Source organism: Chlorocebus sabaeus, chromosome 21 (genome assembly GCF_047675955.1).
Source record: "Chlorocebus sabaeus isolate Y175 chromosome 21, mChlSab1.0.hap1, whole genome shotgun sequence".
Lineage (NCBI taxonomy): Eukaryota > Metazoa > Chordata > Mammalia > Primates > Cercopithecidae > Chlorocebus > Chlorocebus sabaeus.
This window is the reverse complement of record NC_132924.1, coordinates 72,321,816-72,349,753: the sequence shown is the minus strand read 5'-3', so window position 1 is coordinate 72,349,753 and position 27,938 is coordinate 72,321,816. Positions and strand designations below refer to the sequence as shown.

General features: G+C 34.1%; 1 protein-coding gene across 8 annotated transcripts in view; it reads left to right on the top strand.

The window, feature by feature from the left end:
• Positions 1-27,938, top strand: part of CD36 (CD36 molecule (CD36 blood group)) — a 79,489-nt gene that overhangs the window by 28,954 nt on the left and 22,597 nt on the right. For 3 of the 8 annotated variants that reach the window (XM_073009180.1, XM_073009181.1, XM_073009179.1), the window contains exons 2-3: positions 17,806-17,899; positions 18,342-18,550. In XM_073009180.1, the coding sequence (XP_072865281.1) occupies positions 18,431-18,550 (120 nt within the window). In that variant the 5' untranslated portion in view covers positions 17,806-17,899; positions 18,342-18,430. Of the gene's footprint in view, positions 1-10,151; positions 10,389-17,805; positions 17,900-18,341; positions 18,551-27,938 lie in introns of those variants that run through there. The other 5 variants (XM_007982371.3, XM_007982372.3, XM_073009185.1 and 2 more) reach the window with 3 other exon arrangements.

Below are 27,938 nucleotides of genomic sequence, written 5' to 3'. Positions count from 1 at the left end.
ATAGAATCACAAGGTGTCAGTCTGGGTGCTTTCAACCTGCGAACCCCAAATACCTGGGACAGATCCCAGTTAATTTAGAAAGTTTATTTTGCCAAGGTTGAGGACACACGCCCATGACACAGCCTGAGGAGGTCCTGACGACATGTGCCGACAGTGGTCAGAGCACAGTTTGGTTTTATGCATTTCAGGGAGACCTGAGATATCAATCAACATATGTAAGATGAACACTGGTTCAGTCTGGAAAGGTGGGACAACACAAAGCAAACTCACGAGAACTCAAAGTGGAGAGGGGGTCCCGGGTCATAGGTAGATAAGAGACAAATGGTTGCACTCTTTTGAGTTTCCGATTAGCTTCTCCAAAGAAGGCAATCAGCTATGCTTTTATCTCGGTGAGCAGAGGAGTGACTTTAAATAGAATGCAAGGCAGGTTTGCCCTAAGCGGTTCCTAGATTGACTTTTCCTTTTAGCTTAGTGATTTTGGGGTCCCAAGATTTATTTTCCTTTCACAAACCTAAATTAGCTGAATCAATAGGAGGACAGGTTTGCCCACATCATTGAAAACTCCAGTGTTAGCACTCTTCCAGCACAGGTGGATCAGATGGCTGGCTCTTCTTAACTTTCTCTGCTCTCTCCTTATTTGGATGGTAGGTTTGACACAGGCTGGCTTTCCTTGAGGTTGTAAGAGGGCCTCCAGCAGCATGGCTCTAGGCTTCCTCCTCCTTATACATAAGCAGTGGGGATTAGAATAGAGAATAGATGATGATAGAAAAATCAATTCCCACTGCTGTTCAACAAAGGAGCACATTTTCATGAGTGATGGGGAAATGTATGTTCCTGTAACACTCGCTGTTTAATTAAATGAGAATATTAAATAGTACCTTGACATTTTTAGAGGCAATACCACATTAATAGCTCCACATCAACATATGGAGAAACTTTTGAATCTTTCCCTCTGAACTTAGAGTTAGAGGCCATCTCTGGAAACTAACCAGCCAAGACTTTCTGGAAAGCCTTGATGAAGGTACTCCTCACTACACAAGATGAATTATAGATCTGGAGTTGTGAAGTCTTGAAATGTTGCTTTCTTTTCTCCGGAAAATGCTTAAGCATATTGAATTAGCCCTTAGAGGTTATAATTCAGTTAATTGAGATGGCTGAATTTTGTCAGATTTATTCATTGTGCTTCATGTGTACAAATAGAAGGAAATCCCTCAACATACACCTTAATACTCATGTATTGGATTATTCTAAAATAGACATTGCCTATTAGTTTAAATTTTATTCACCTAGGATGGGATGAAGATTGTCTGGAGACTGATATATTCAATAGTAGCCTTTTTTTTTTTTTTTTTTTTTTTTTGGTATCATGAAAAGAAGTTTTCTAGGTAATTAATTTGCATCAAAAGACTTAAAAAGAAAATCACTGCTATATTTCTTTTATTTTTCCCCTAACCTAGATGACATGGCAGATAAGCCAGGGAAAAATTAGTAAATAGCAAAAATTTCATCTTCATTTTTTGAATTTTAACAGTTTGAAAAGTCAAAATATTTAATACTTAAGGTGCTAAATGTGAGGTTAAGAGACTAAGTGGCAGAATAAGGTTTAGTTTCAGAAATATTTTTTGATGATATTTGAAGACCCCTTATTGTGTGTCAAACTGTCATTGGGGTAGTATGGCCATCAAAACAAGGATCTGTTAAGTGGATAAAATGAGCACATTCATAAAAGGAGAAGAGCTAATGAACTTACCGTTTCTTCTAATTGAGAGATATTTGTGTTTTTCTTTGTGGAATTGTATGAAGTTGATTTGGAGACAGTTACAAATTTACATACCTAAAACCAAGGACCATTTTGAAAGAAAATTAAGATAAAAATGAGATATCAAATAGCCAAAAATCAACCAGAACAGACAAATGTAGGATAATCAAAGAAGAAAAAATTAAGAGAAAAGTCTATACTGAAAGCTTATTATACAAACCAATCTTTTGGGATGTGCTTTTCTATAGCATAGGAAATACTTGATGCTTTTAATTTGGGATTCCAGAAATGGTGTGGTTTCCATGTTTTTATGGATTTATTTCACCTCAAATTTTTGTTCACTGCAGGCTCCTTTCTTCCTGCCTATTGTGATTACCCAATTTTCCCAGAGGGGTTGTTGAAAATGAGAGGAAAACAGGCCTAGCAATTATCTTGGATCATGTCCAGAAAATGTTTTTAGTCCTTGGAATACATGGAGGATGCCACTCCAAGCCTTGTAAATCCAGCTTGGGAAAATAAATATGCTTAGCGTATTCACTCTGAACACGAAAGCACAGTGTGGTTAACAAAAGGAGTATTGCAGAGTATGCCAAAACATAGGAAACATAAACATTTCAATTCAGATTTGTTATCTTTACCCATGAACTGGGGCACTGTAGAACAGGACAGTTTGCATACCAACATACCACAGCTGAAAGACGTCGGGCTCCAAAAGCCAACAAAACATCATGTCCGAGAAGTCTCTGAGGATCTAAGGACAAAATGAGCAGTGCAAAAGTAGCAGGACTAGTGGTGTCTTTTGAGAGTGACATTCTGCAGCAATTAAGATTCCATATCTAATATTGTTTACTTAATTCACAACCCCAGAATACAAAAGAAAAGTGACATTCAGAATCTGAAATGGGATGATCACAGTATACATGTTTTGAGTCCTTCCTTGTTTGCTGGAGAACAATAAAGATGAGAGACACTTTCATAAAGACAGGGCTCATAACTAAACCTACCTAGGAAAGTTAGAAGGATGAAAGGTTTCTTTCTGCATGACCACAAGATGAAGTATTTTATCAAATCCATTGTAATTGCTCCATAATGTGAAGCAAACTTTAAATGCTGCTACTTAAGTGTCAGGGCTAACATGAAGTTTAAGGGGTAAGTCAGACTTCTCTATTATTCAAAATTTAAATGTGGAAATTCCAAAGGGAAGGCTTTACTCTACTGCTGATAAGTTTGCAATGTTTTTTTTTTTTTTTTTAATTCAAGAAGATAACCAGCTATCACAAAGACACATACAGGACAGTTGAAGGGTTTCAATGTTTTAGGATGATTCTGAATTTCTAAGATATTTGTCTCATGTATTATAATAGTCTGCCACTTTTCATTCTCTCAATTCTAATATTTTCTAGAATATACTCATGTAAACATGATATAAAACAAAGTGATTTAAATAATTCATAACATTTCCAGAAAAACATTTCTGGAAGTTTTACATATATTTTACATATATACATAAATGATATATATTAACAATGTACAAAACACACATATATGTATTTTTTTTACAAAGTAATATATAAGGCTTTGTTAAAACCAAAAACGCATTTAGTGTAAGATGTTCCCACTGTTAATTCTATAGATGCTTAGAAATCTTAAGAATATGTGTCAAGTTACTGGAAGGGATTCATTTGAAAAGTAGCACTCCAAACTAAACTTGTTGGTCTCTTAGAACTCAGAAAACTGAAGCTTGTCCAAGAGCAAAACCTTCCCTTAAGGTTTCTGAGAACCAACCTGGAAAATGATGTTATGGTTTCACTATAGGAGTTGATTGTTTTACATTCCTTGGAAACTATTAGCAGAAGCTGCTGTGCCACTCAACTGCACAGTTTGTGCCAAATAATTCTGTGAAATCTCAGGGCAGAATGATCACTTCTCCATTAAAAAAAAAAAAAAAAAAAAAACAAGAAAGGTATCAGAGATGTATTATTTCCTGTGTTTTTTTTAAAGTTATTTCTGTATGCTTCTTAGAAACTTCACCCCATAAGCTTTAAGAAAAAATGTAATCAGGCATGCTTCTGTGTCCCTGGAAAACATTTGTGTGTGCGTACACATGCATGTCTGTATATGTATTTCAGTCTTTTAGGAAGCTAATGCCCAAGCTTATTTATTTTATTTTATTTTTAAGACTCCACTTTAGGGACTACCTTTTTAGTCCAGGGCTATTATAATATTTCTCAGAACTAAAATTTGTGGTACCCTTAATTACAATGAATTTTTTATCCTTCTGCCTGGTAAAATTACAAATTAATTAATTGCTATTTTTTTCTCAACGTTTAAACAAGGTGGTACTCATCAACTAAATGCTTGTTTTGGCTATGAATTATTGATTTTTTTCCTGCTATTTCATCACACCATGCTTTGAGACCTAGTTATTCTTTTACCTAAATGTTTCTGTTTTTCCTCTAATAATTTCCTATCTACTGTATGAACACAATTTATCTAACTATGCTGACCATGATATTTCCTTATGTTTCTTACCATCATTTAAATGTTGACTAATTTTTTTCCTACTTAGAGAATTGTTTTTGCAAACTGTTCAAGTAAGAATTAGGTCTGCCAACATTTTCAGATGGCCTGTAAAATTTGCATATTGATTTGGCCATGCCCACATGAGAACTATCTACATATACAGAAGTGCTCTCTTTAATGTTACAAGCATGACTTCAATTAAACATATAGGTAAGATGATTTTCTCCTTTTAATGGAGTGTATTTGTTTTTATCCTGGCTTTTGATTCATTAGTCCATGTGGTTTAAGTCTAAACGAAATTACTCTGATATTCAGAATTTTACCTTTAATAATGTTTTTGAATTTTCTTTTAAAGGTGGTATTAGAAATCTCCATTTCAGTCTTTCAACATTTCACTGGCATTACATGATGCTCTTATCTTTTGCAATTTAATATTCAAATCACATAGATTTCTTATTACTGCATGTGAAGTCCTTCCTCAACTTACAAAGCAGTTAGAACACACTAATACTTTAATACTTCTTTAAGTAATGAGCTAGCAACTGAAAATGTTCATATATTACATATATATAAGCATAAGTGTGTACAATGTGCCTAAATGTTTGTATGTATAAATGTCCATGATTAGTATTTCCTAAAGACTAAAGTGATAAATGTTACCTAGTTTTACATTGGTAATTAATGTTATGAGATAGTTCATAGGTCGGTAGAATGAAATTTTATGTTTTATTTAACCTAAAATAATTCTGTTGATTGCCACCTACGTATGTTCACAGTTCATTGTTTGTTGTGTCTAGATATTGTTTTGCTCTTAATGTAATATCAGGTTAAAATTATTCAACTTGTGCAAATATTTTGAGAAAAATATGTAAAATTAGATTTTGATCAAGGATAAATGTATCTTTTTTTTTTTTTCTTTTAAGAAAAGAGTATAAGTCCTTCAGTCAGTCTGTTTGGGTTACAGCCCTTTTTCTGCCAAATAATAGCTATGTGAACTCAGCTAGTCATCTAAAGAGCCTAGCAAGGAGGCCAAGGCAGGCAGATCACAAGATCAGGAGATCGAATCCACCCTGGCTAACACAGTGAAAACCATCTCTACTAAAAATACAAAAAAGTAGCTGGGCATGGTGGCGGGCACCTGTAGTCCCAGCTACTCGGGATGCTGAGGTAGGAGAATGGCGTGAACTCAGGAAGAGGAGCTTGCAGTGAGCGGAGATGGCGCCACTGCATTCCAGCCTGGGCAACAGCGAGACTCCGTCTCAAAAACAAAAAAAAGAGTCTAGTGAGGGATGATTAGTCAGCAAGGTAATAAATGTGAAATACTTAGCTCCACATATGACAGGTAGTGAGCTTCTATTATGTGTTAACTGTGTTATTGTATGATCATTTTCGTTATTTTTGAGTCTTTGTTCACCCATTTCAGTCTAGAATTACAATACAAGTTATACTAAAATGCTTCTTTTCATTTGCTAAACTGTTAAAAAAAATCACTTAATTTTCTTTTAAATGATATCTACTACTATAAGATTTTCTTGTATCTGTATATAATTTTACATTTTAAAGTTTAAATCTACTTTCTGATCTTCAGCTTAAAGGTAAGTAGACTTTATAGGTTATCCCATTTAACAAGAAAAGACAACAGGAACACAATGATTTTTATGTCTTGCCTAGTTCACAAATCCTATTGCTAATAAAGGAATCACATGGGTCATATGATTCTCCTTCCAGAACTCTTGTCATGCATCTGTCATTTGCTTCTCAAATATGTTGCAATATTTGTTACTCAACTTACTGTACTCTTCCTCTTTTATTTCACAAGTGTTACATTCCATGAATCAGCTTATCCAAAAGTACTGTTGAAAGGATTTTTTTTAACTATACAAATGCTAAATGAAAGTTTATTTATTTATTTATTTATTTATTTTGTATTCTCAAAGTGGATAAAGGCTTTCAAAGCATAATACAATCCTCAACAGGAAATGACTCAAAGTTTATGGAAAAAAAATGTAAACGTTTCTGTAAGTTACACATACAAACAAAAAAGTAAAAATTGTCAAAATAAAAAAAAAAAATGTCAAATGTCCAAAGACTATTTTCCTACTAATTATTAAGAAAGGGACAAAGCAATTTATGGGGGAAAAAAAGGTGAAAAGGATATTGTTACAAATGTTTAAAATAAAAATGACAGCAGGACATCATGGCTCACACCTGTAATCCCAGCACTTTGGGAGGCCGAGGCGGTCGGATCACGAAGTCAGGAGATCGAGACCATCCTGGCTAACACAGTGAAATCCTGTCTCTACTAAAAATACAAAAAAATTAGGTGGGTGTGGTGGCAGGCACCTGTAGTCCCAGCTACTTGGGAGGCTGAGACAGGAGAATGGAGTGAACCCGGGAGGTGGAGCTTGCAGTGAGCCGAGACCTCGCCACTGCACTCCAGCCTGGGTAACAGAGCGAGACTCCATCTCAAATAAATAAATAAATAAATAAATAATAAAATAAAAATGGCTAATATACTTTAGAAAATTATAAAATTACTGGGGGAAGGTTAACACACACTTAACGTGTGTTACTTCTGAGGAATATAATTGGGGATTGATCATTTTATACTTTTCTATAATTTTCAATATTTCTTTCTCTCCATACTTAATACATTTTCTAAAATAAAATTGTGCATAATAGCCAGTGATGGCCATGGCAATTATTTGTTGTTGTTTTTGTTTTTGTTTTTTGAGACAGAGTCTCTATTGCCCAGGCTGGAGTATAGTGGTGCAATCTCAGCTCACTGCAACCTCCACTTCCCAGGTTCAAGTGATTATCCTGTCTCAGACTCCTGAGTAGTTGGGATTACAGGCATGTGCCAACACACCTGGCTAATTTTTGTATTTTTAGTAGAGAGAAGATTTCATCATGTTAGTCAGGCTAGTCTCGAACTCCTGAACTCAAGTGATCCACCCACCTTGGCCTCCCAAAGTGCTGGGATTACAGGTGTGAGCCACCAAGCCCAGCAACAATTATTTGTTAAACAAAAACTGTGTCAGGCTCTGTGCTAAATCCTTCATATGATCACTTTTAATCTTTACAGCAATTCTGTGAGGGAGATATTTCTACTATGTTTAAGAGAGGTTAAAGTAGTTAGCAATAAGTCATATACTTAGGAAGTGATGAATTACAAATTCAGACTCAGATTCCATTCATTTTCCTAGCAGATGTTCTTAATCCGAATCAAACCATTACATATCCATGGTATGAACAAGCAGCATAATAGTTTCTCATTTCCACTCATTCTCACTACTTGTAAATCATTATTATGGTTATAATAGTCTTGTGTGTGTCTGTTTATTCAACTTATTACCAACTATGGGCTTGTTCTATACTATGAGGGTTCAGTGGTGAATTAAACAGAGAAGCATCCCCCTCCTCAAAAATACAACATTCTAGCAGGGGCAAAGACAGGACAAAAACAAAAGTCAATTGGCAGAATTTCTTTGATGGTGATAAGTGACCTGTGGAAAATAAAGCAGAGAATGGAGAGGGGAGGAGGCTTGTAGGAAGTGGGGGTGATGAAATGGGGAGGGTTGAGTGCCTAGTAATTTTCAGGCTCCTGTCAAGTATTATACACTTCTCATCTCTTAGCTCTTATTATTACTCTTTTATTGTTTTCTCTATTCTTTGATAATGAAAATAAGAGCAATAAATATTTTAATTAACTTGATTGTGGCAATCATTTTACAGTGTATACACATGTCAAAATGATTCATACCTCATAAATCTGGAAAAAGAAGAACAAGCAGTTAACTTCCAATTGCAAGTCAATATAACTAGGACCTGGTAGCCTGAGGATTTAAACTTACATCCTTCCGATTTCTAACCCTATGTGATCTCCTGCAATTAAAAAAAAAAAAAGAATTGTGTCTAAACTGACTGAAGTAGATTGAAAATTATATCCTGTCATTCTAATAAGTTAATCTAGTGTTATAGTGGATTTACATAAAGGTATATTCTCACATAAAACACATCCCTTCATAATATAGTGGGTGCACAATCTTTTAAAAAATGAAAACCCCAACACACTCTACTCTAAAATAGGTACAGCATTTTATTGTGTTATTGTTTAAGGTATATATTTTTCTCAAAATCCTCAGTGGCAGATTTGACTCAGCTATGTGCTTTCGGGTCTTGTATGCCAAGCTACTCAGGAACTGTTGTCTATGGGATTGAACATTTAACAGCTGTCTCTGGGAATGTAAATTTGATTCTTTGGACTACTCATGGGACTCTGTGACATTTTCCTCTCCAGTGACAGCAGATTTGAATGGCATTAGGCTACTGATTAAATAATACTCAAGTAAGTTTAATGTCAACCTAGGCATCTATTTTGCATGTATTTTTTCTGAAATATCTTTCTCTAATTGTGATCATATTTTCATTATACTTTAGTCTTTTGCTATGTTTAAAATATGCTCTTTTAAATTGGTCTTGTCTGAACCCTTGTGTTGGTAAGCTCTTTCTGACTTGTCATATTAGAGTGTGAATGCATAAGAATTAAGATTGAGAAATAAATATATCAAAGTAGCCTAAATACAAAATAGCTATCTTCAAAATATTCTTAACCAAAATAATATTCGTCTTTATACTACCATTTTATGTCGTGCCACCAAGAAGAAAGGTCACCGTTATTTAAGAGAATTACCTTCTTAAGTTTCATGAAATCTCTGTGAGTTACTCTTTTCTAACTGAAAGAATACATTATAAAGAGATTGCATACAGTCATTTTTACTTAATCCTAATTAAGTGGTCTGAGACTTGAAAACAAAGTAATAGACTTACAATATTTTTATGACTTCTTATTTTTTAGATAAATGTGTCAGTAAAAAATTCCTTGGGAAAAAAAACAATGCTTAAGGAGGAAAGAGTGTTTGGGGTTCTTTTTCAGTTGTATAGCACTGCTTGCAAATGAAAGGATTCGTTGTGTGCCTTACATGCCCAGAAAAGACAGCATGAGCATTCTAACTATAAGGACTGGTTTAAATATGATCTAATGAACTAAATATATTTCTGCCTGTTATTCTTAGGTTGCTTTACTTCTAAGGTTGTTTGAATGCATTTATCCAGCTATCCTATCAAATAGATGCCAGGTTAACCCTGCAAAGGTTTTCCTGTATGATTCTGAGAACAGGGTCTTGATAGTGAAGGTTCTTTCCCCAAAGTGCAAGGCCTTCTATTTTGATTCAATATCAACATAATGCTTTTTTTGAAAGTGATTTAAGTACTTTTTTATATTAAAAGATTATCCTCAATAGTAATTCTACTTAGACATATTTTGGTTGAAGAAATTTAAGTAATTTATTTTTTGTAGGAGATCTGTGCTGTGATCACGAATTTTTTGCGAAACTAACAGAAATGATAAACAGTTAAGAATTCCCAGCTAGAACAATAGGCTGTTTCCTTTTTTAAAGTCAGTTTGTCATCCTTGCTGATTGACAGTCTCCAATTGTTTTCAAAATTATTAGTCTCACAGTATTTCAGAATTACACTGTATAAAAAGTACATTAAATTTAAACTTAATGAAATAAGTTTTACAAGCTCAGTCAAGACAGGGAAGTGAGAATATGATTATTCTTCCCAATTTACTCTTTTCATCCCCGGTCTCAGTTCAGCCTCTGAGAATATGTTAGGGAAAGCTCAGCAAGTGAGTTCCCTTTGTTTTTCTGGCCTCTGACTTAGTTGGATGGAAAATGGCCAAAAAAAAAAAAAAAAAAAAAGTAATGCTGAGTATCTCAGATATAGGTAATGGGTCTTCACCAGAACATTAAAATAGACCCTTATTAGCCATATCAGTAATGTGCTATGTGGGGATTTTTTTTTTCTTTCAGTTCCTCTGGCAACAAACCACACACTGGGATCTAACATTGTAGAGTACTTTTTTTTTTTGCTTTTTTTTTTTTTTTTTCGAGGGGGGTGTGGTTGCATATTTAAACTCTCACACATTTATGTAATGAGGACTGCAGTGTAGGACTTTTCTGCAGAATACCATTTGATCCTATTAAGAATTGTCCAAATGTTGGAGCATTTGATTGAAAAATCCATCTTAGCCATTTCAAAGGTAAGTTGTATGATTTTTCTTTAAATAAAAAAGATTAAGGGATTTTTCCCATCACCCAGATGATGGGAGATGACGCTACTGTATAAATACTCCTAAGAAGTTATATAACAAGGACAGGAAAAAAGTAGTAACTGTTTGCTTAGTCACTAGGCTTTATCTAAAAATCAGGTTTGCATTATTTTCAAGTTATCAATCTTCCTATATTTTATGCTTAAAAAGTATTAAAACTATACCCAATGGCATTTCACATCGTATGTATAAGTTGATATTTGAAGTGATTTACAATCCAATTTGGATTATTATAAAACTTTCATTTTATACTTAGGCTATTTATACATGATGTTTAAATGATGAAGATCATTATAATGCAGACCAATATAATGAGGTTAGATGTTATAAATGACTTACCGCTTTTATGTCAACATGTTCTCTAATATGCAATTGTTAACTACTTATCAGTTTACAGAGTCATTAACTTGTTTAATTTTCAATCTGAACTGCACAACTTTTGGTGTACCTGACTTGCTCTACATGATCAAATGCAATGTGTATTTTGGATATGTGCTTTTTAAGTGCTTTTCTGTAATGAACAAAGATATTGTCATTGCTACTGGGAGTAGCAAAGTATATTACTTTTAAATAATCTGAAATTTAATTCATTGTAAATTAATAGAGTAAAAATAAATCAAAATTAATGTTTATTTCAATTCAGGAAGCTTGTTACAAATAGTACTGAATTATTAGATGATGATACCAAGTTGAAATAAAGTATAAATCAATTTGGAGGAATTAACTAAAAGCCTCAAATTAATTATATTAACCAAAATTATAAATAACTATAAATGGCATAAATTCTTGAGTATATCCCAGTTTCTGAAATCAAGTAGCATATTGAAACCTGTTTTGTAAAAATTTGCATGTACTTTTTAGTCTTTTTCTGTGTAGTTTTAAGTGAGTAATGTGTGTTGAAGCTAAGAAAACATTGCTTTAAATATTGGTTCACAAGGAAACCAAAATGAAATATTTAAAAATGTTTGTTATACAAAAAGTCCAGTGGTCCTTTGGAGTTGACAAGAAAATAAGAAATAAGAAATAAAGTAGAAATCTTTTAATTTACCAGACTCATTAGTGAACCATAACAATAAACCAAACAGAGAACCATCAGATAATGGGTTAGCCTGGGAAGAATATTAATTACAGTTGCAGGTACTTGCACAGAGTGTACTGAATTTGGAATTTACCTCAGAAGTTATAGTTGCCAACCTATTTTTCTTTTAGGGAATTTTCTTAACCTTGTTTACTTCAACACATTTGAATCCTGCATGTGTATGTATTTCCTGTGTGTTTCCTGACGAGGAAAATTTAAGATAATTCTGTAACTATCAGATAGTTAATTCTGTAACTATCCTCAGATCTAATCAGGAGATGTTTTTGTTCACTGGCCCAAGACGTGGCTAAAACTTGCAAGTAACATTGTTCTAAACTATTGGCTGTCTTTCCATTTGCATATTTTAATTTCATACATATATGATCACATTTCATTATAATCTGTTTTGCAAATAATCATTTCTACTTTTGTAAAATATACACATTTATTAGATTTTTAAAACACTTGGCCAATATTAAATGCCGTTTTACTATTATGGCTTGAAATGACACTTCATAGTAATATTTCAAAATTACAATAACATTTTCTATAATAGAAATATTTATACATTATTTTACTTCATTTCATTTAACACTTGCAAACTTCTTTGATGTAAATAAACTCATTTTAGAGAAAACTGTATCACAGACAAACTTCAATACTAACACTCAGAACTGAATCTACATTTCTTGGCTTCAAGGCCCAACATTTTTGGCATTACAAACCTTATAGTGTCTGTTTATAGTGGAATTTGCGGTGTGGAAAAAAGACATTAGCATTCTTGTCTAAGGTTCAAAAATTAAGAATGGGTCTAGATAAGACTCTTTAAGTCAGTATGAACTTAAAAGAATAATTTCAAACCTGTAGTAATCCCTGGTTCATGAGTCTTTAAAAGATGGGACTAGTTCTAGAAGAATCCCAAGTATAATATATAAAGTCGAGTTTATTACATTAATTTTTTAAGACTATGATCAAAACAAGTTCAAATTGCAATATTTGAGAAGTATATAATTTTATATTACAGATGTCTATCAAGTTTTTTTTCTATCATACATTTTTACCTTCATATATTCTGATAGGATGGAAATGGACATGAGATAACTTCAGTAAGATAAGGTATTGGAGATTTCCTAGTCCAGTTACTTGAAAATTATTTGTGGAGCCCGTGGGTTCTTTGAAGATGACTCAGAGCCCGAGTGAAGTGTGTCTGGAAAAGGGAAGGGGCACAGTTTCTGCTCCTTTCTTTTACTAAATAGCTCTTCTTTGAACTATCTTTGTATATTGGTATTGTGCATACAATTTACCTTGAAAGGAGAATTCTATCTCTAAACACAATTTTATAAAGTGTGACCTAATGACCTTATGTTGATGAAACATAATTACAGTTAAGTGATTGTTTTACACCCATTTCTACTACCTTGAATTTGAATCTACATTTTTACTCATGTCTAGGGAACTGTGTCTTTATAAATATACATAGTCATGATAAGAATGTGAATAAAGTTTAATTTTAAAAACTAACTTCTATACTTACGTAAACTGTTGAATGAATTCCCCCAAGTCCTACAAAAACTAGATTTTATGGACAGACACTGTATTTTTTACGTAAGGAACTCTGTATCAAGAGAATGGAAAACAGAAGAGTGTGGTCTGGTTTTCTATCCTAAGAAAAAGTGGGAGGAAGGCTTATAGATAGAAAAAAAGAAAATTTTAGCTATCTACTGATCAGTAAGAAAATGTCATTTAGGTCTGACAATTATCTATGGTACAAGTACCCTGGAAATGTAAAACTTTTCAAATTTCATAGTTTACATCCCAGCAGATGTTACTTCAGGGCCATGCCTTTTCTGGGTGGAGTTTCCCAGGGAACACAGCTTTATAAACACAAGGGATTAATTATAGATGCTCTGGAGACTTGCTCAAATATTGTGAACTATTTACTGAAGAGGCTTCTTATATCTCAGCCTAATGCGGGCTTTGCAAAATACAGAGACTTTACAAAAGTCTCTGTTTCTACTGGGTTCCCAATATAGTGGAAGGATATTTTGCTTAAAAGTTCATTACAGAAAGACTGTTGACCTGACAACCAAAAAAGAAAAAGAAATTACAAGTTATATTTTTCTTCCTTCTTTCAAAGATGACCCAATGGAATAGGCTCCACTCATGGATTCTACAAAAGGAATAGGATTTATAATCTATAAACTGGACAGAAGGCAACTGAGCTACCTATAGAATCAAGAAAGGCATGAAATTAGTTGCCTATTAAAACATGTCTTATTTTCCTTTTCTTCTTTATACAAGTCTCGATTAGTTTTCTGTATCTTGGCTTTCTAAATTCAAGTACTTTAAGCAGGAAGTAAATTATTACAGATACAGTATCAATATCTTCTCTGTTTCTTATAAAGAACAAGTAACAATTAGTAAAGAATAAAATTTAATCTATAATTAGAAATGAAATTAATTACCTATTTTAATATATAAGGAGTTGTGTTATTAAGAAAACTGAGTAAGCATGACCCAAATTTTTTATGCTGTAGACAGCTAAATTTGGTGGAATGGTGGAGACAAACTACATTCTTTCTCTGAAGATAAATATAGGTGGAAAAGCTGTTGACTGCAATGTGCTATTTAACCTGAGCTTTTCTCTTTTGTATTTGGTACACGTCTTACGTAGTATGTTTGGTCCTCCTTTGCCTCAGGTGAATAAAACTAATTATAATTTTGTCGTATGCAACTTAAGGATAGAGTATGATTATAATAACAATACTTCATTACTCATGGTATCAAGGCACTGAGTGATAATAAATGAACCCAACTAGTGTCACGTATTTTGCCTATTCTTAGGAACAGGGTAGAAACTTAATAAGAGGGAATCGATCAGTTGAAAATTTGAACAAATAGACAAGTTCAGTTTGTCTAGCTCTTTTTTCAAAATAGCACATGGATTGAAGTTCTGTTAGGTTAATACTTGTAATTTTGCTTATATCATCCTGACCAGATTAACAACTGTGTAACCATAGAATTCAACAGAATAAATTACTAGGTACTTCTGTTTTCTAACGTATGTGACTACAGCAGTGGGATGTGTACACTATCTCACTTCAGTTTTAAGTTCACAGCAGACGTAGGCAGTACCCAGGCCTGTCCATTGCTCAACATATCTAGGCTCAGAGTCCATAGAAGTTATAATAATTAGTTTTCAGGTCTAGAGAGGGAGCTATTGGAGAGCATGCACTACTCCCTGGGTTCTTTGGTGGTTACTGATGGAACTGTTTACCCCTTGCAGAAACTCTTCTCTGTAGTGCATGGAGCTACTTGAATAAAGAAGAATGATTTGGGAAAGGCCAGATAGATTTACAACTAGGTTGTGGCATAGAATCTGGAGAAGGGCAAATATATGCATATATACCTATTCTAACTGCAATATATTTATAATTTTAAATCATTTTGTATCACATTTGTCAGAGTTGCAAATGATATTAATATTGAATGAGTAATTTTTAGTGAAGTTTATGTGGAACACAAAATAACTTTCCCAGAGAGATAACTTAATCCTTGAGTTATATATGTTTTAAATAGATTTTCATACTATATTAACAAAACTGCAATATGACACTGGGGGTTTCCTGCTGCATTTTTTATATGGGCTCATAAAGCTGTGGGTGTCTACAGAGGTTTTCCTAGAGCTTCCTAGCAGTGAGGATAAAGAGTGTTAGGCAGGAACAGGGAGACAAAGTTAGGAAACAGAGTCTCTGGGTTCCAACCACTGTTGTGGAATCACAGTCATTTTACCTAATGGACTTCCACATAAGAATTGAAGAACCAGTTCAGCTGCTTAAATTAAAAACGGCTGATCTCATTTTACACATGAGGAAATTGAGGTGTAGAGAGATTACGTGGCTTGCCCACTTTCATTTAGCAAGACAGTGACAAATCAGTCTTTGGCTTAATCTTGTCCCCTAATCTCAATTGAACCAGCTGGGATCCCTGTATTTTAATTGCTTCCTTAAGTATAACTTGCAGAAAATAGTTGGGGATGGTCTATGAAATGGGCATTCAATAAAACATTATGTACCTAATAAGCTACCCTAAATCTTATTATCAGTTCACAACATACAGAACACCAACATGACATTCTCTAGTTAGCAATAACTATGGTTGCTTAAAAGATGGTTTCAAGAAAAGTTTCAAGTGCTTTACAATTATGCATTGCAAAGGGTATTCTATTTGACAATATCCAGTCCTGATTACCAGCATTAAATTACTCGTTCCATTGCATTAGGACAGCCATGGACAAAGCCATATGAGGTAGCATGGTATATGATTTCTAAGGGCAGGGAAAGCTATTGTTACCAGTCCACCCCTGCACAATTAATAAAAAGCCAGCCCTACTTGCTCAGTGAGACATAAAATTCCATAGGAAAAACAAATCAAACAAATCACTTGTTTAGATTTATGTGTGTTCCCTTTACATTAGAGAAAAATGACACTAAACAACTAGTCAGTCTTCTTAATCACCAAGACCTTGATGTAAATGAAGTTTATTGCATCCTATGGTTTATACTGAAAAGCACCCTATGTAAGGGAGTAGGCAAAGGGGAATCCCAAAGGTGAAGGGAACATATGTAAATAATAAAATTGGCAAGAAAAAAAATTTTTAACATTTATTCCTATATTTTTGGGGAAAATATCATTTTTGTATTCTTTTCTTAGCTCTACAAGTCATATTTCTGAAAAACTATATGATTATTAAAGTGGAAATAAATACTAATACAATCATAAAAGTGGTACCTCTGTTGCAAGAGAGTGTGGAGGGAAAACCTGAAATTATAACAAACCACAATTTTTAATACAATTACAACATTAACAACAATATTCTATGTGCCCTTTTTTGACTGTAGCCTTCATTCTGTTGGCACATATGTTTTCTTTGGCCATGAGCATTTCAAAGTAGAGAATAATTGTTTATAGACTATAAAGCGCATTCTGACTATAAATGACAGGCCAACCCCATTATTGACAAAATGCCATTACAACAACAACAAAAAAAAAGTTCAAATAAATGAGTTTTCAAATACTAGTTAGAATTAACTCTTATTATTACAGTAGGATCCACTCATTTCACAAATTGTATTCTTTCTTCCAATCTTTTATTTTATTTTATTTTATTTTATTTTATTTTATTTTATTTTATTTTATTTTATTTTATTTTTTGAGATGGAGTTTTGCTCTTGTTGCCCAGGCTGGAGTGTGATGACGTGAAACTCTTCACCGCAACCTCTGCCTCCTGGGTTCAAGCAATTCTCCTGCCTCAGCCTCCCAAGTAGCTGGGATTATAAGTGTGTGCCACCACGCCTGGCTAATTTTGTATTTTTAGTAGAGATGAGATTTCTCTGTGTTGGTCGGGCTGGTCTTGAACTCCCAACCTCAGGTGATCTGCCCTCCTCAGCCTCCCAAAGTGCTGGGATGACAGGCGTAAGCCACCACGCCCGGCTCTTCCAATCTTTATATAATCACATACTATGGCTGGGCACGATGGCTCATGCCTGTCATCCCAGCACTTTGGGAGGCTGAGGTGGGTGGATCATGAGGTCAGGAGTTCGAGACCAGCCTGACCAACACGATGAAACCCCATCTCTACTAAAAATACAAAAATTAGCTGGGTGTCATGGTGCGCACCTGTAACCCCACCTACTCAGGAGACTGAGTCAGGAGAATCACTTGAACCTGGGAGGCAGAGGTTGCAGTGAGCCAAGATCGCGCCACTGCACTCCAGCCTGGGTGACAGAGAGAGACTCCATCTCAAAAAATAATAATCACACATTTTATAAAGATACCAAACAATAGATTGACAAACATATGCTAACACAAACTACCTGATTTTAACAGAATTAGCATCAACTGCAAATGACAAAATAAACTATATTGTAGTTGAATAGTTAGGGAAAAAATTATTTGAGATTAGTAACAAAGCAATGCCATAGTTGAAACAAGAAATCCTCTACGTTTTATATTTTCTTCAAATTCTTTACACCTGTAGGCTATCCAAAGTCATTAATAATAAAACTGAAAATAAGATATACTTATTTAAAATAATTCCATGTTTTAAACAGTTTTTAGGACAAGCAATTCAGGCCTGAACTCAGTATTCATAAACATTAGACTTTCTTTCAACAGTTATTTTAAGTATGGTGATATTAGAGAGTGCCCCAGTATAAAATTTCTGGGAATATTTTTTTCTATTTACCCATGCTTTTCTCATTTTCACAGATAGCTTTCAAATGATTAGAAGAATTGATTATTTCTGCGACTCATCAGTTCATTTCCTGTAAAATTCATGTCTTGCTGTTAATTTGTGAATAAGGTATAGTAAATAAAACATCTGTTACCATACTTGCTTATCATTTAATGGAAAACACATCAGTCAACCCACATTCGGTTTGCAGGAGAACTCAAGAGAAGGTGTGGAAGGCTGTGTTGTGTGTGAGGATGCAACAAAGTTGCTGAGATGAGTGTGAGAGTTCTCCTTAGATAAGGTTTCAATATGTTAATCATGCGTAGAAAGAAAGTTAAAAAGGAGGAATTTGAAGAAATTCAGATATGACATTATTAGTTCTGTCACTGGTAAGCATTAGAAGCAAGAAAAGGGAGGTGGACTGAGTGAGTCACTTTGGTGAAACAAAAAGAAAAGCATTTGTTTATTTATAACTGGCAAAATGATCTGTTTCAGTGGCTGTTTTCTTTGTACTTTGATCTTTTTGTACTGATATTAAAGCTTCTGTTTTATGATCTCTTTCTAATGATAGAACCAGACCTTGTAGAAACCACCTTAATCGTATCCAGGAGTTTGCAAGAAACAGGTGCTTAACACTAATTCACCTCCTGAACAAGAAAAATGGGCTGTGACCGCAACTGTAGACTCATCACTGGGGCTGTCATTGGTGCTGTCCTGGCTGTGTTTGGAGGTATTCTAATGCCAGTTGGAGACATGCTTATCCAGAAGACAATTAAAAAGGTACAAGTAGTCCAAAGAATATGCCTTGTCATTTTGATTCATTCTATCTTCTCTTTTTTTGCTTTGTATTTACCTGCTTTATATTTCCTGGTAACTGCTAATTTGTATCTTTGACATGAAGGTATTTATGAACCACTGCAACTCTATATGATGTGACTGTATGTGAAATGTTGTAAGTATAATGTATATTTAACATGATTCCATTGCTATCTTAAATATAAATACCAAATTCTATTAAAAGCTGTCTATAGGTATGCATGTTAGAAATAATTGTTTTAAGTTATGTCCAAACAGCATGTTGGCATGCTTTTGAATAGGAAATAAGTGAGTATATTCTGTAAAAGCACATTTATAAAAGAAGTTGTGCTTTAGTTAATACTGACAAAAGTAAAACCGTGTGTGTGTGTGTGTGATGTGTTTAATACTGAAATAAATCCTTATTGTTAGGTAAACTTGTTGTTTGGTAATACACTGTTTAGTAATCCACTATTTTTATATATGTGTAATCTCATCTCATAAATATTTTCTATTTATGAAGCTTCATATTTGAATCTTAGAAAAGACTTTCAGAAATATGCAGAACATATCTTAGTGTATAACAAATTGACTATAGTGTGAAAAAACAGAGTGATTGAATAGATGGGCTTTGCACAACAATCTAGAATTAATCGCCCCCCAGCCCCCACAGCTTATTTGAATTAGCTACACACTCACTCATCAGAAATGCTGATTGACAGAGGGAAGAAGAGAATAAAGGGAAGCAGATCTGCTGAAGTTCTAAATGAGGGATGGCAAATTCAGATGGCTTCAGGAGTTTGGATACAGGGGTTAAACAAAATTTAAGGTGCCAAGAACAAGATAAAATGAAGAACAGGAACTGCTGTGAACTAGACTGTGTGTTTCCTGCCAGAAGACATAAATGTTCATTTTATTAAACATAATACTGGCCAAATAAAACATGAGTTCTGCCTTCAACTCTCTACCTGGTTAGGATGGCAATGACCTAGACAAAGGGTTAGTAAGCATAGTGCACAATGGAGAACAGCAGGAATTGAATTTTTATTAATTTTTTATTGCTATATTGTTACTATTTTTAATATTTTTGATCCACAGTTGGTTGAATCTGGAGACCCAGAACCCATGAATACAGAGGGCTGATTGTATTGCGTTTATTGCTAACATATTGCAGAACTTCAGCCTCATGCATTTAACTGAAAAAACATGTAAATTGATAGTATCCCCTGCCTTGGAAGTCTTAGTTTTCTTGATAGTATTTTGATATAGGCCAATGGAAACAGACAGGTAATAGTGAGGTGTGGGGCTTATCTAATAGTGAGATGGAGTGGCCGTTGATCTGACATCCTTCCTACTCTATAAACTGTGTTCTCACCCAGATCTGATGCAGAGAAAGCACAAGATCAGTGTCTGTTAACATACAGACTATAACATCATTTGGAAAAGTTTTCCAAATTAAAAAATCACAATAATCTTCCAATGCATAGCAATTTAGACTTTTTTTTTTTTTTTTTTTTTTTGCTGACACATAATTATTGGTCAATAACAGTATCGATCATTTAATTTTTTTCTTTGTCATGCAACAAAACTGGTACATGTGGATTCTTTTGGATAGCATGTGAGGTGCTAGCATTTATTATAATTCTTTAATATTTATCTTTATGCTCATAATAGTTAACCATGAGAAAGTAAGTTTTCTGACATCAAAATGTGCTTTTGTATAATGACTAAGAGAATAAAATAATCTCAGCTATTGTAAGCTAAAACCAGGGGAAGGTATATTATAATAAAAAATACTGAGACCTATGAGACTCTAGAATTGAATTGGAAAAGTAAATGCTCTAATACTTTGAAAGAGAAATCTCTCAGAGTATTCAAGAAACTTCAGGAAAAAGGTAGGACTTGGTTCAGATTTTAAAGAAGTGTAGAATTTTCAAAGTCCCAAATAACTGCAGTAACCGTGTCAAAGGACTGATTGATAGTATGAAAAATCCTGTGAAAATGCTATCAAATGCAGTGAAGATGGAAGGAAGAAGGTAGAGAATGTGCCCAGAATACTGTATCAACACGAGAAAAGATTAGAAGTTAACATGGGGTTAGAGTTAGGAAGCAAGCTTAGAACATCAGGCAGAAAAATACTTAATTGATGATATGATACACAATAGTTGTCGGTGTGTTTTTCAGCAAGTGTAAGATGTAATAAAACCTGCATTTAGAGATTAGATGGCTAACATTTAATTCTTACTAAAAGTTTCCTATATACTAGTTCACTTAATCTTCAAAAATATCTGTGAGAAGTTGCTGTTATTTCACCCATTTTACAGGCACAAGTCCTTAAATCAACTTGCCAGCTCACCTAGCCAATGGGGAAAGAAGTCATTCTCCAAACATAAGCAATCTGTAGGAAGAGCCTGGATGAAAAATCTAGCCTTGTACACTACTTTACAGCAGAAAGGTTGCAAAGTGAGGATACCAGAGATAGGAAAACAAACAAACAAAAAACTGTAGGATATGGCCACTTTCAAGGAGAATATAAGATTCCCTTTTAGAAAGATATTTGCATAATCTGCACATTACATAACAAAAGGTACACTGGTCTGGCGTGGTTGAGTATATTTAAAAAAGCTGATAGATAATAGGATGAAATGGAAGCTTGGAGAGAGATTAAAATAGAGAGAGGAGTAAAAACATCAAACTCAAGGTGTCCAGTGAGTTATTGATAGAAGGTATGTATATACCTTACAAAGTAAAACAGAGGTTTTATAAGTGATGTGTTATGAACATCAGTCTATGTTTCAAAGTTCAGAGTTCAAATAGATTTGATCATTGCTATAGAGATTACAAATAAATCTAAACAGTAGATTCAGAGTTTTAATGGAGAGAAGAAAAAAGCAGAATAAATATTACAGAATTTGTACATAATTCAGAGGCAGGAAGACAAACGTAGAAAAGGAAGAGAATGATCTTATATGAAGAAACAGAAACAAAGAGTACAACCCTAGAAGTTAACAGGAGGCCAGAACTCAAGGAAAGAAAGGATAAAATGTTCTCAGGCAGATGAAAATTAAGAAAATAATGATTAGAGAACATGGTCACCAATAATTTTGAAAGTACACTTTGAGTAGTGTGATAAAGAAGGGGGAATTAAATCAATGGAGTGCTTTTCCTTCTTGTTTTTGAAATAAGAATTATCTGTGCAATCTTTTACAGGAAAGGGGGAGATTCAGGCTTCCTAGTGTAGATTCAAACTCAAGGAGGTGTGGTACAACTGAGATTTATAAAAACTGTCAAATGACAGCGCACATTGTAAACCCCCTACATGTCTGTAGACTAAGACTCATCATCAGAATCCTTATATTGGTCAAGGTATATGGTACATTTAAGGCTAAGCTTCATTTTGCTCTCAGATTCCTATATAACCATGTTGACCTTGTCAATTTTAGTTGTATGAAGTAGGTGGAATTTTGTTTGAATAGACTGTTTCTTTTTTCTTCAGTTTACAGACTATTTTAAAAATGATATTGGCATACGTATATCTTTGGCATACAGTAAGAGTCAAATATTTGAATTTTGTGTAAACCTAGAGAGCCAAGTATCTTACTGCTGCCTCAGAAATACTTAGGGTAATGCTATTTCACAAACGTATGAGTTTTGGTACTGGTGACTTCTTATTTGTGTACCATTAAAACTCATTTAATATTACTTTGTTTAATTGACTAATAGAAAATTAAGAAAGCTATTGTATACAAGTGATTCTTGAAAAAATAATTAAACTGTTTGAGAATGATGAGAAAATCATTTCATATTAAGTGTAGAGTTGGAGTGCTCTAATACCTTCCAATTCTGAAAGATGTCATTATCATTTGAAATAGTCTAAAACAGTTCAGAAGCCTTATTTATATTTTATTTTTGCTCTTTGTTTTCAAAGGATGTCTCTGGTATCTTCATGCTTTTTATGGATTATAGCTGCAATGTTTCTTACCAGTATTTTTGACCATGATTCTTAATAGAGTAGTGTGCAGCCAGCAAGTTTATGCAGTCTTTCAAAGAAAACTAAAAGTCAATAGCAAGAGCTGCCATGAATGTACAAACTACCAAAGCACTGTGGACGAAGGTCAAAATTCTGCCACTATTTACAAAAGATAATTTGTCACTTGACATTATTAGTGTCAGTTGATAAAATGTTTAGTGAATATTGTATAACATAACACAGGTATACTAAGTAGATTAATGCAGGAACAGAAAACCAAATACCACATGCTCTCATTTATAAATAGGAGCTAAATATTGAATACACATAAAGAAGGGAACAATAGACACCTGGGGCTAATTGAGGATGGGAGGGGGGAGGATCAAAAAACTACCTATCAGGTACTATGCTTATTACCTGCGTGAAGAAATAATCCGTACACCAAACCTCCCACGACACACAATTTACCTATGTAACAAACTTCCACATGTACCTCTGAACCTAAAATAAAAGTTGGAAGAAAAAAACTACAATTTAAATAAATTTTAATTTCCCTATGAAACTAACCATAGAACACCAAAAAGGAATTATAGGTTTCTTTGTTCCTATTAGAGAACTAGTATTAAATATTATCATTCAATTAATGATACCATTATTTCCTTCTCCCATTCTTGAAAACAATGATCCTTCTGTAGCTTGTAAGAAATGCCTTCAGAGAAAATAAATTGAAATAATAATGATTCATTAAAATGGCTATACTTGACTGGGCACAGTGGCTCATGCCTGTAATCCTAGTTTGGGAGGCTGAGACGGGTTGATCACTTGAGCTCAGGAGTTTGAGACCAGCCTGGGCAACATGGCAAAACCCCATCTCTACGAAAAATACACAAAAAAAAGAAAAACAGCTGGGCATGGTGGCACATGCCTGTAGTCCTAGCTTTTGTGAAGCTAAGGTGGGAAGATCCCTTGAGCCCAGGAGGTTGAGGCTGCAGTGAGTTACAATCACGCGTCTGCACTCCAGCCTGGATGACAAAGTGAGACCCTGTCTCCCCCACAAAAAATTTGTTTGAATAGTCCATATTTTAATCAGATAATTTGTTTACATTAACTTTATAATGTATGATTCTGGTATTTCCAGATATAAAATAATTTGTGCGTTTTCATAGTATTTAAAAGCTCAGAAAGAAATGACTGAAATATTAAAGATGGTAACGTTTGTTTTATAGTTAATAACGTAAGAACAAATCAAAATATTTAAATTAAAATAGCAGTATAAAAATGAATTAAACACTACATATATTTGCATATAGCTATAATAACAAAGTCACTTAAAGACAATGTTTCCAGAAATAGCAGACAAGCATATATGTTTCTTCCACTAGTCCAATTTAATATCAACATAGTTTACTTTTCATGCCAGACACAAAATCTTCCATTTTAGGTACTTACATAAATTCTTGGAGGCTAATTTCTGGGTTTCAGAAACATAGTAAAGCTTACTACTCTAATACATTTCACCAAATTTTATTCTGGGTTTTAGTTGATGATGATGGTCTGAAACTAAAGCCATTTTCAGATTCTCTGCACAACTGTCACTAAAATTCTAATTCATTCTCTTCTCAACTTACACACACTTGCATAATGCAAAAACATGAGAATTTCTTTAAACATGGGGAAATGATTCTCTTTAGGCCCAATTACAAGCAAATGGTAGCAGTTAGTGGGAAGGGTGGAAGCTATTTTTAGTATGCTTCTGGTTTTTAAGGAAGTTTTTACTTTACTAGAAAGATAAGTATTAAAATGATTAAATAACAGAAAAATAATTGTCACAGGATATTACATAAGTTATTGACACATGACTGGCTTAGACAGTAAATGCTATGAACCAAGCAATTAAAGCAGTATGAGAAGTAAATGGTATTAGAGTTCTTCTTCTAAAGGATGGATAGAATTTGTAAAATACTAATAGCTGACATTTATTGAATGTCTGGTTTGTACTAACACTGTTCTAAGTATTCACATTTATTGATCCCCATAACAATCTATGAGGATACATAAGCCACATGAAAATGCCAAAATTCAACCTTTTTTGATTTTCAAAAATACTAATTTTATATGGTTCAATCTAACATTGCTGTTATAATTTCACAGATAAGGAAAGTGAAGTACAAAGAAATTAAGTAACCTGCTCAAACTTAAATGATTGTTATTATTAAGTGATCAAATTCATAGCATCTAATTTCATTGTTGGCCACTTCAGTCTGTGCTTTAGGGAAGAAGCCACTATACTTTGTTAGGGTAGGGATAGGGTAAAAAAATCTAACTCATAGATTAAAATCTGCTAAACACACATCTGTCTCTTGATAGTACCTTGTATAGTCCTCGAAAAGTGAAACAAAATGTTTTCTACATTTGTACTCTACTCCATGCATAGCAAGACATGAAGGGCATTTTAATAATGAAAGTTGTCAGTCATGAAGATGATTATTATAGTTGCATGAAAACAGTATTCAAGTGAGTGTATGACTACATATAGGATATTATGGTCCCAGCAAACATCTGTTTTCAAATTAATGTAGCAGAATAGAAGTTTCAAGGTCAATGCTTTCAACTCAGCTATAGACCATGCTATGTGAGACCAGGCTGAAATTCTGTTGTTATTGGGGCTGGGTAGTCTGCATACCTAGAGTCAGGGACAAATATACACGTACACATTAGCCAAGTGATAAAATCTTATACTGCTTTTTCTGTGTGCATACTTATCAGCTTTGTACTTCAAATTTAGTAAAATATTTGCAAAATAGGCTAGATAGTCCAAATCCAATTTAAAATCAAGTTCTTTTAAATTCACAAAGGACATATCTTTTGTTTCTTGTGACATATTTAGTCTTGGTATTCAAGGAGTGACTACAATTTAATACATATAGTAGTGGTAGTATCAGAAGCAATGTATTCCTACTTTGACTACTTCAATATTTTTCTCTGTGTCTCTAAACAAATCATGATGCTATGGAAACTATACAAAATTGAAGTGAAAGGACCTGATTTTTCTATTATCTGCTAGTAAATTTGTCACCTCTTAGCATTGAGTCAGACATCTCTTTTCTCTAGAACCCATTTTCCACCTCTAAAAAAATGGATGGGGTTAGATGGTCCCGATTCTAACAGTTGATAATCCAACACACTCATTTCAACCCTGTGTTTCACCTTTGCCTTATTTGTTGCAAGAGATATTTTTTAAGGGAAAAGTGATTCGTGGCCTTTAGAAAAAAGGTCTCATACACATACAATGTCTTTTGGTGTTTAGATGGACACTCATTGTAGAGTTAGGAAGGCATTCAGTCCTGTCAAGCACATTCTGTCACAGACTCTCTTCAATTCTGTAAGAATTGACTGAGTTTCTTTCATTAAGAGATATTAGGTCAGTGCAAAAGTAATTGTGAATTTTGTCATTAAAGTCGCAAAAACCGTAATTGTGTACAAACCTAATATGTACCTTGAGAGGCACTTGATGAATAACAGGTATTGTTTTTGAGCATTAAGATTCTAAAAGTGTGAGGATAATAATGTGTGTGTTTATGTGTTCTCCCTTCTTAAGTCTCTTGAAATGGAGAAATCAACCATTTTCAGCTTCTATTTAGCTTTGAGCTTCAACATCCTCATCAAACATATTTACATTTAGAAGAATATCCATAATACTTTAAGCGATTTTGTCTTACTGTTAGACTTAGTGTGGAAATAAGTCTTTTTGGGAACAAATAAAAAGTTTTTCAAGGACAATTTGTTGTAAAAAGTAATAAAGATTCCATCACTCTAGCAGGTCCAATGTACCCCGTATAAGTGGATTACAGCAGCATTGGATTTTGTAATTCCATTTTAACTTGGTGCCCAGTTCTTCTCTAAGGAATTCCCTTATTCCCTGCATTAAGCAATAAGTAAAATATCCTGAAGATATGAAGCTTAATTTGACTTCTACCAACTAAGTGCAGAGGGTGACAGAAAAAAAAAAAAAAAAAAAAAAAAAAAAGACGGTCATAGCATGTTGTAAAGGAGAACTAGTCTAAGGGTCAGGGATAAGGATTTTTGTCATGAATTCACTACTGTTTACCTAGGCTGTCCTTGGGCCAGTCGTCTGGTTTCTCAGAGCTTCAGTGTGCTCTACTGGAAAATGTGATCATGTTCAATGTCCTTTCCTAATCTGTCATTCTGTGAAGCGGTGCTTCCAGGTGAAGGAAACAAATAGGTCAGAATGTTCCTGTGGTCATGGTTCTCTTTAGGCTCATTTTCCATGAAATAGTTGCATTCCTCTTCCTCTAGCACACTCAGGTTAAGCTGGAGTTCTTTAACCTGGGCATTCTTCCCAATACTTCATTGGAAATACCGCCTGCTTCAAAATCACCTTTGTTTGCACTATCTACTACAGTGTAATAGACTTCTGGCTCAGAGAGTGAAAGCTGTGGAAGAAAACTAGAAGAATATTTATGTTAACTCCCTTATTTTACGGATAATGAAACTGACCCTAGGGAGGGTTGATGACTCTCTACCCAGTCCCAAAGCTCCTAAAGCAAGGAATTGAGTTCCTAATATGGGATTTTTAATTCTCTTATTGGTGTATTTTCCACTTGTCTATTTTTAGCAAAAGGAGTATCAGTGATTTTTAGTGGATTTCACAAAGGAGTAATAGGACAGTTTTCTTGTCCTGTTTTTTTCTTTAAAAACTACAACCCAATCATGGTGAGTGAGGCTGTTGTAATTTTTAGAAACACATGCTAATGGGTTGTTGCAAATATAGTGAAAGTTAGGGGCTGTGTGCAGTGGTTCACACCTGTAATTCCAGCCTTTTGGGAGGCCAGGTCAGGTGGATTGCTTCAGCTCAGGAGTTCAAGATCAGCCTGACCAATATGGTGAAACCTTGTTTCTACTAAAACTACAAAAACTAGCTGGGCATGGTGGCTAGGTGAGAGGATCACTTGAGCCTGGGAGGTCGAGGTTGCAATGAGCCAAGATTATACCACTGTACTCCAGCCTGGGTGACAGAGCAATATCTTGTCTCAAAAAAAAAAAAAAAAAAAAAAAAAAGGGTTGGGGAAGCCAGATTGAGCAGGATTTTGAAAACGTGATGTCAAATTTGTATTCTTCATGTAGATATTTTTATTTTCTTAATGTAGTAAGTGTTAAGTGCCATCCCCTGGAGTGTCTAACTCTTGAAGGAAAAGAAAAAGCTCCCAATACCACTAGATTTTTCACTCAGTTTTTGTGTTTGGTTTCATCAATCCAGCTTAGGGGCAGAGAAGAAGTTCATGTTCAACTCAGTAGAACTTTTTTGAACTTCGGTAAAATTTGCTTAATAAATCATGTTGACTGTTGCAATATTTTCAAACGGTCACTCTGAAGCTGCCAAAG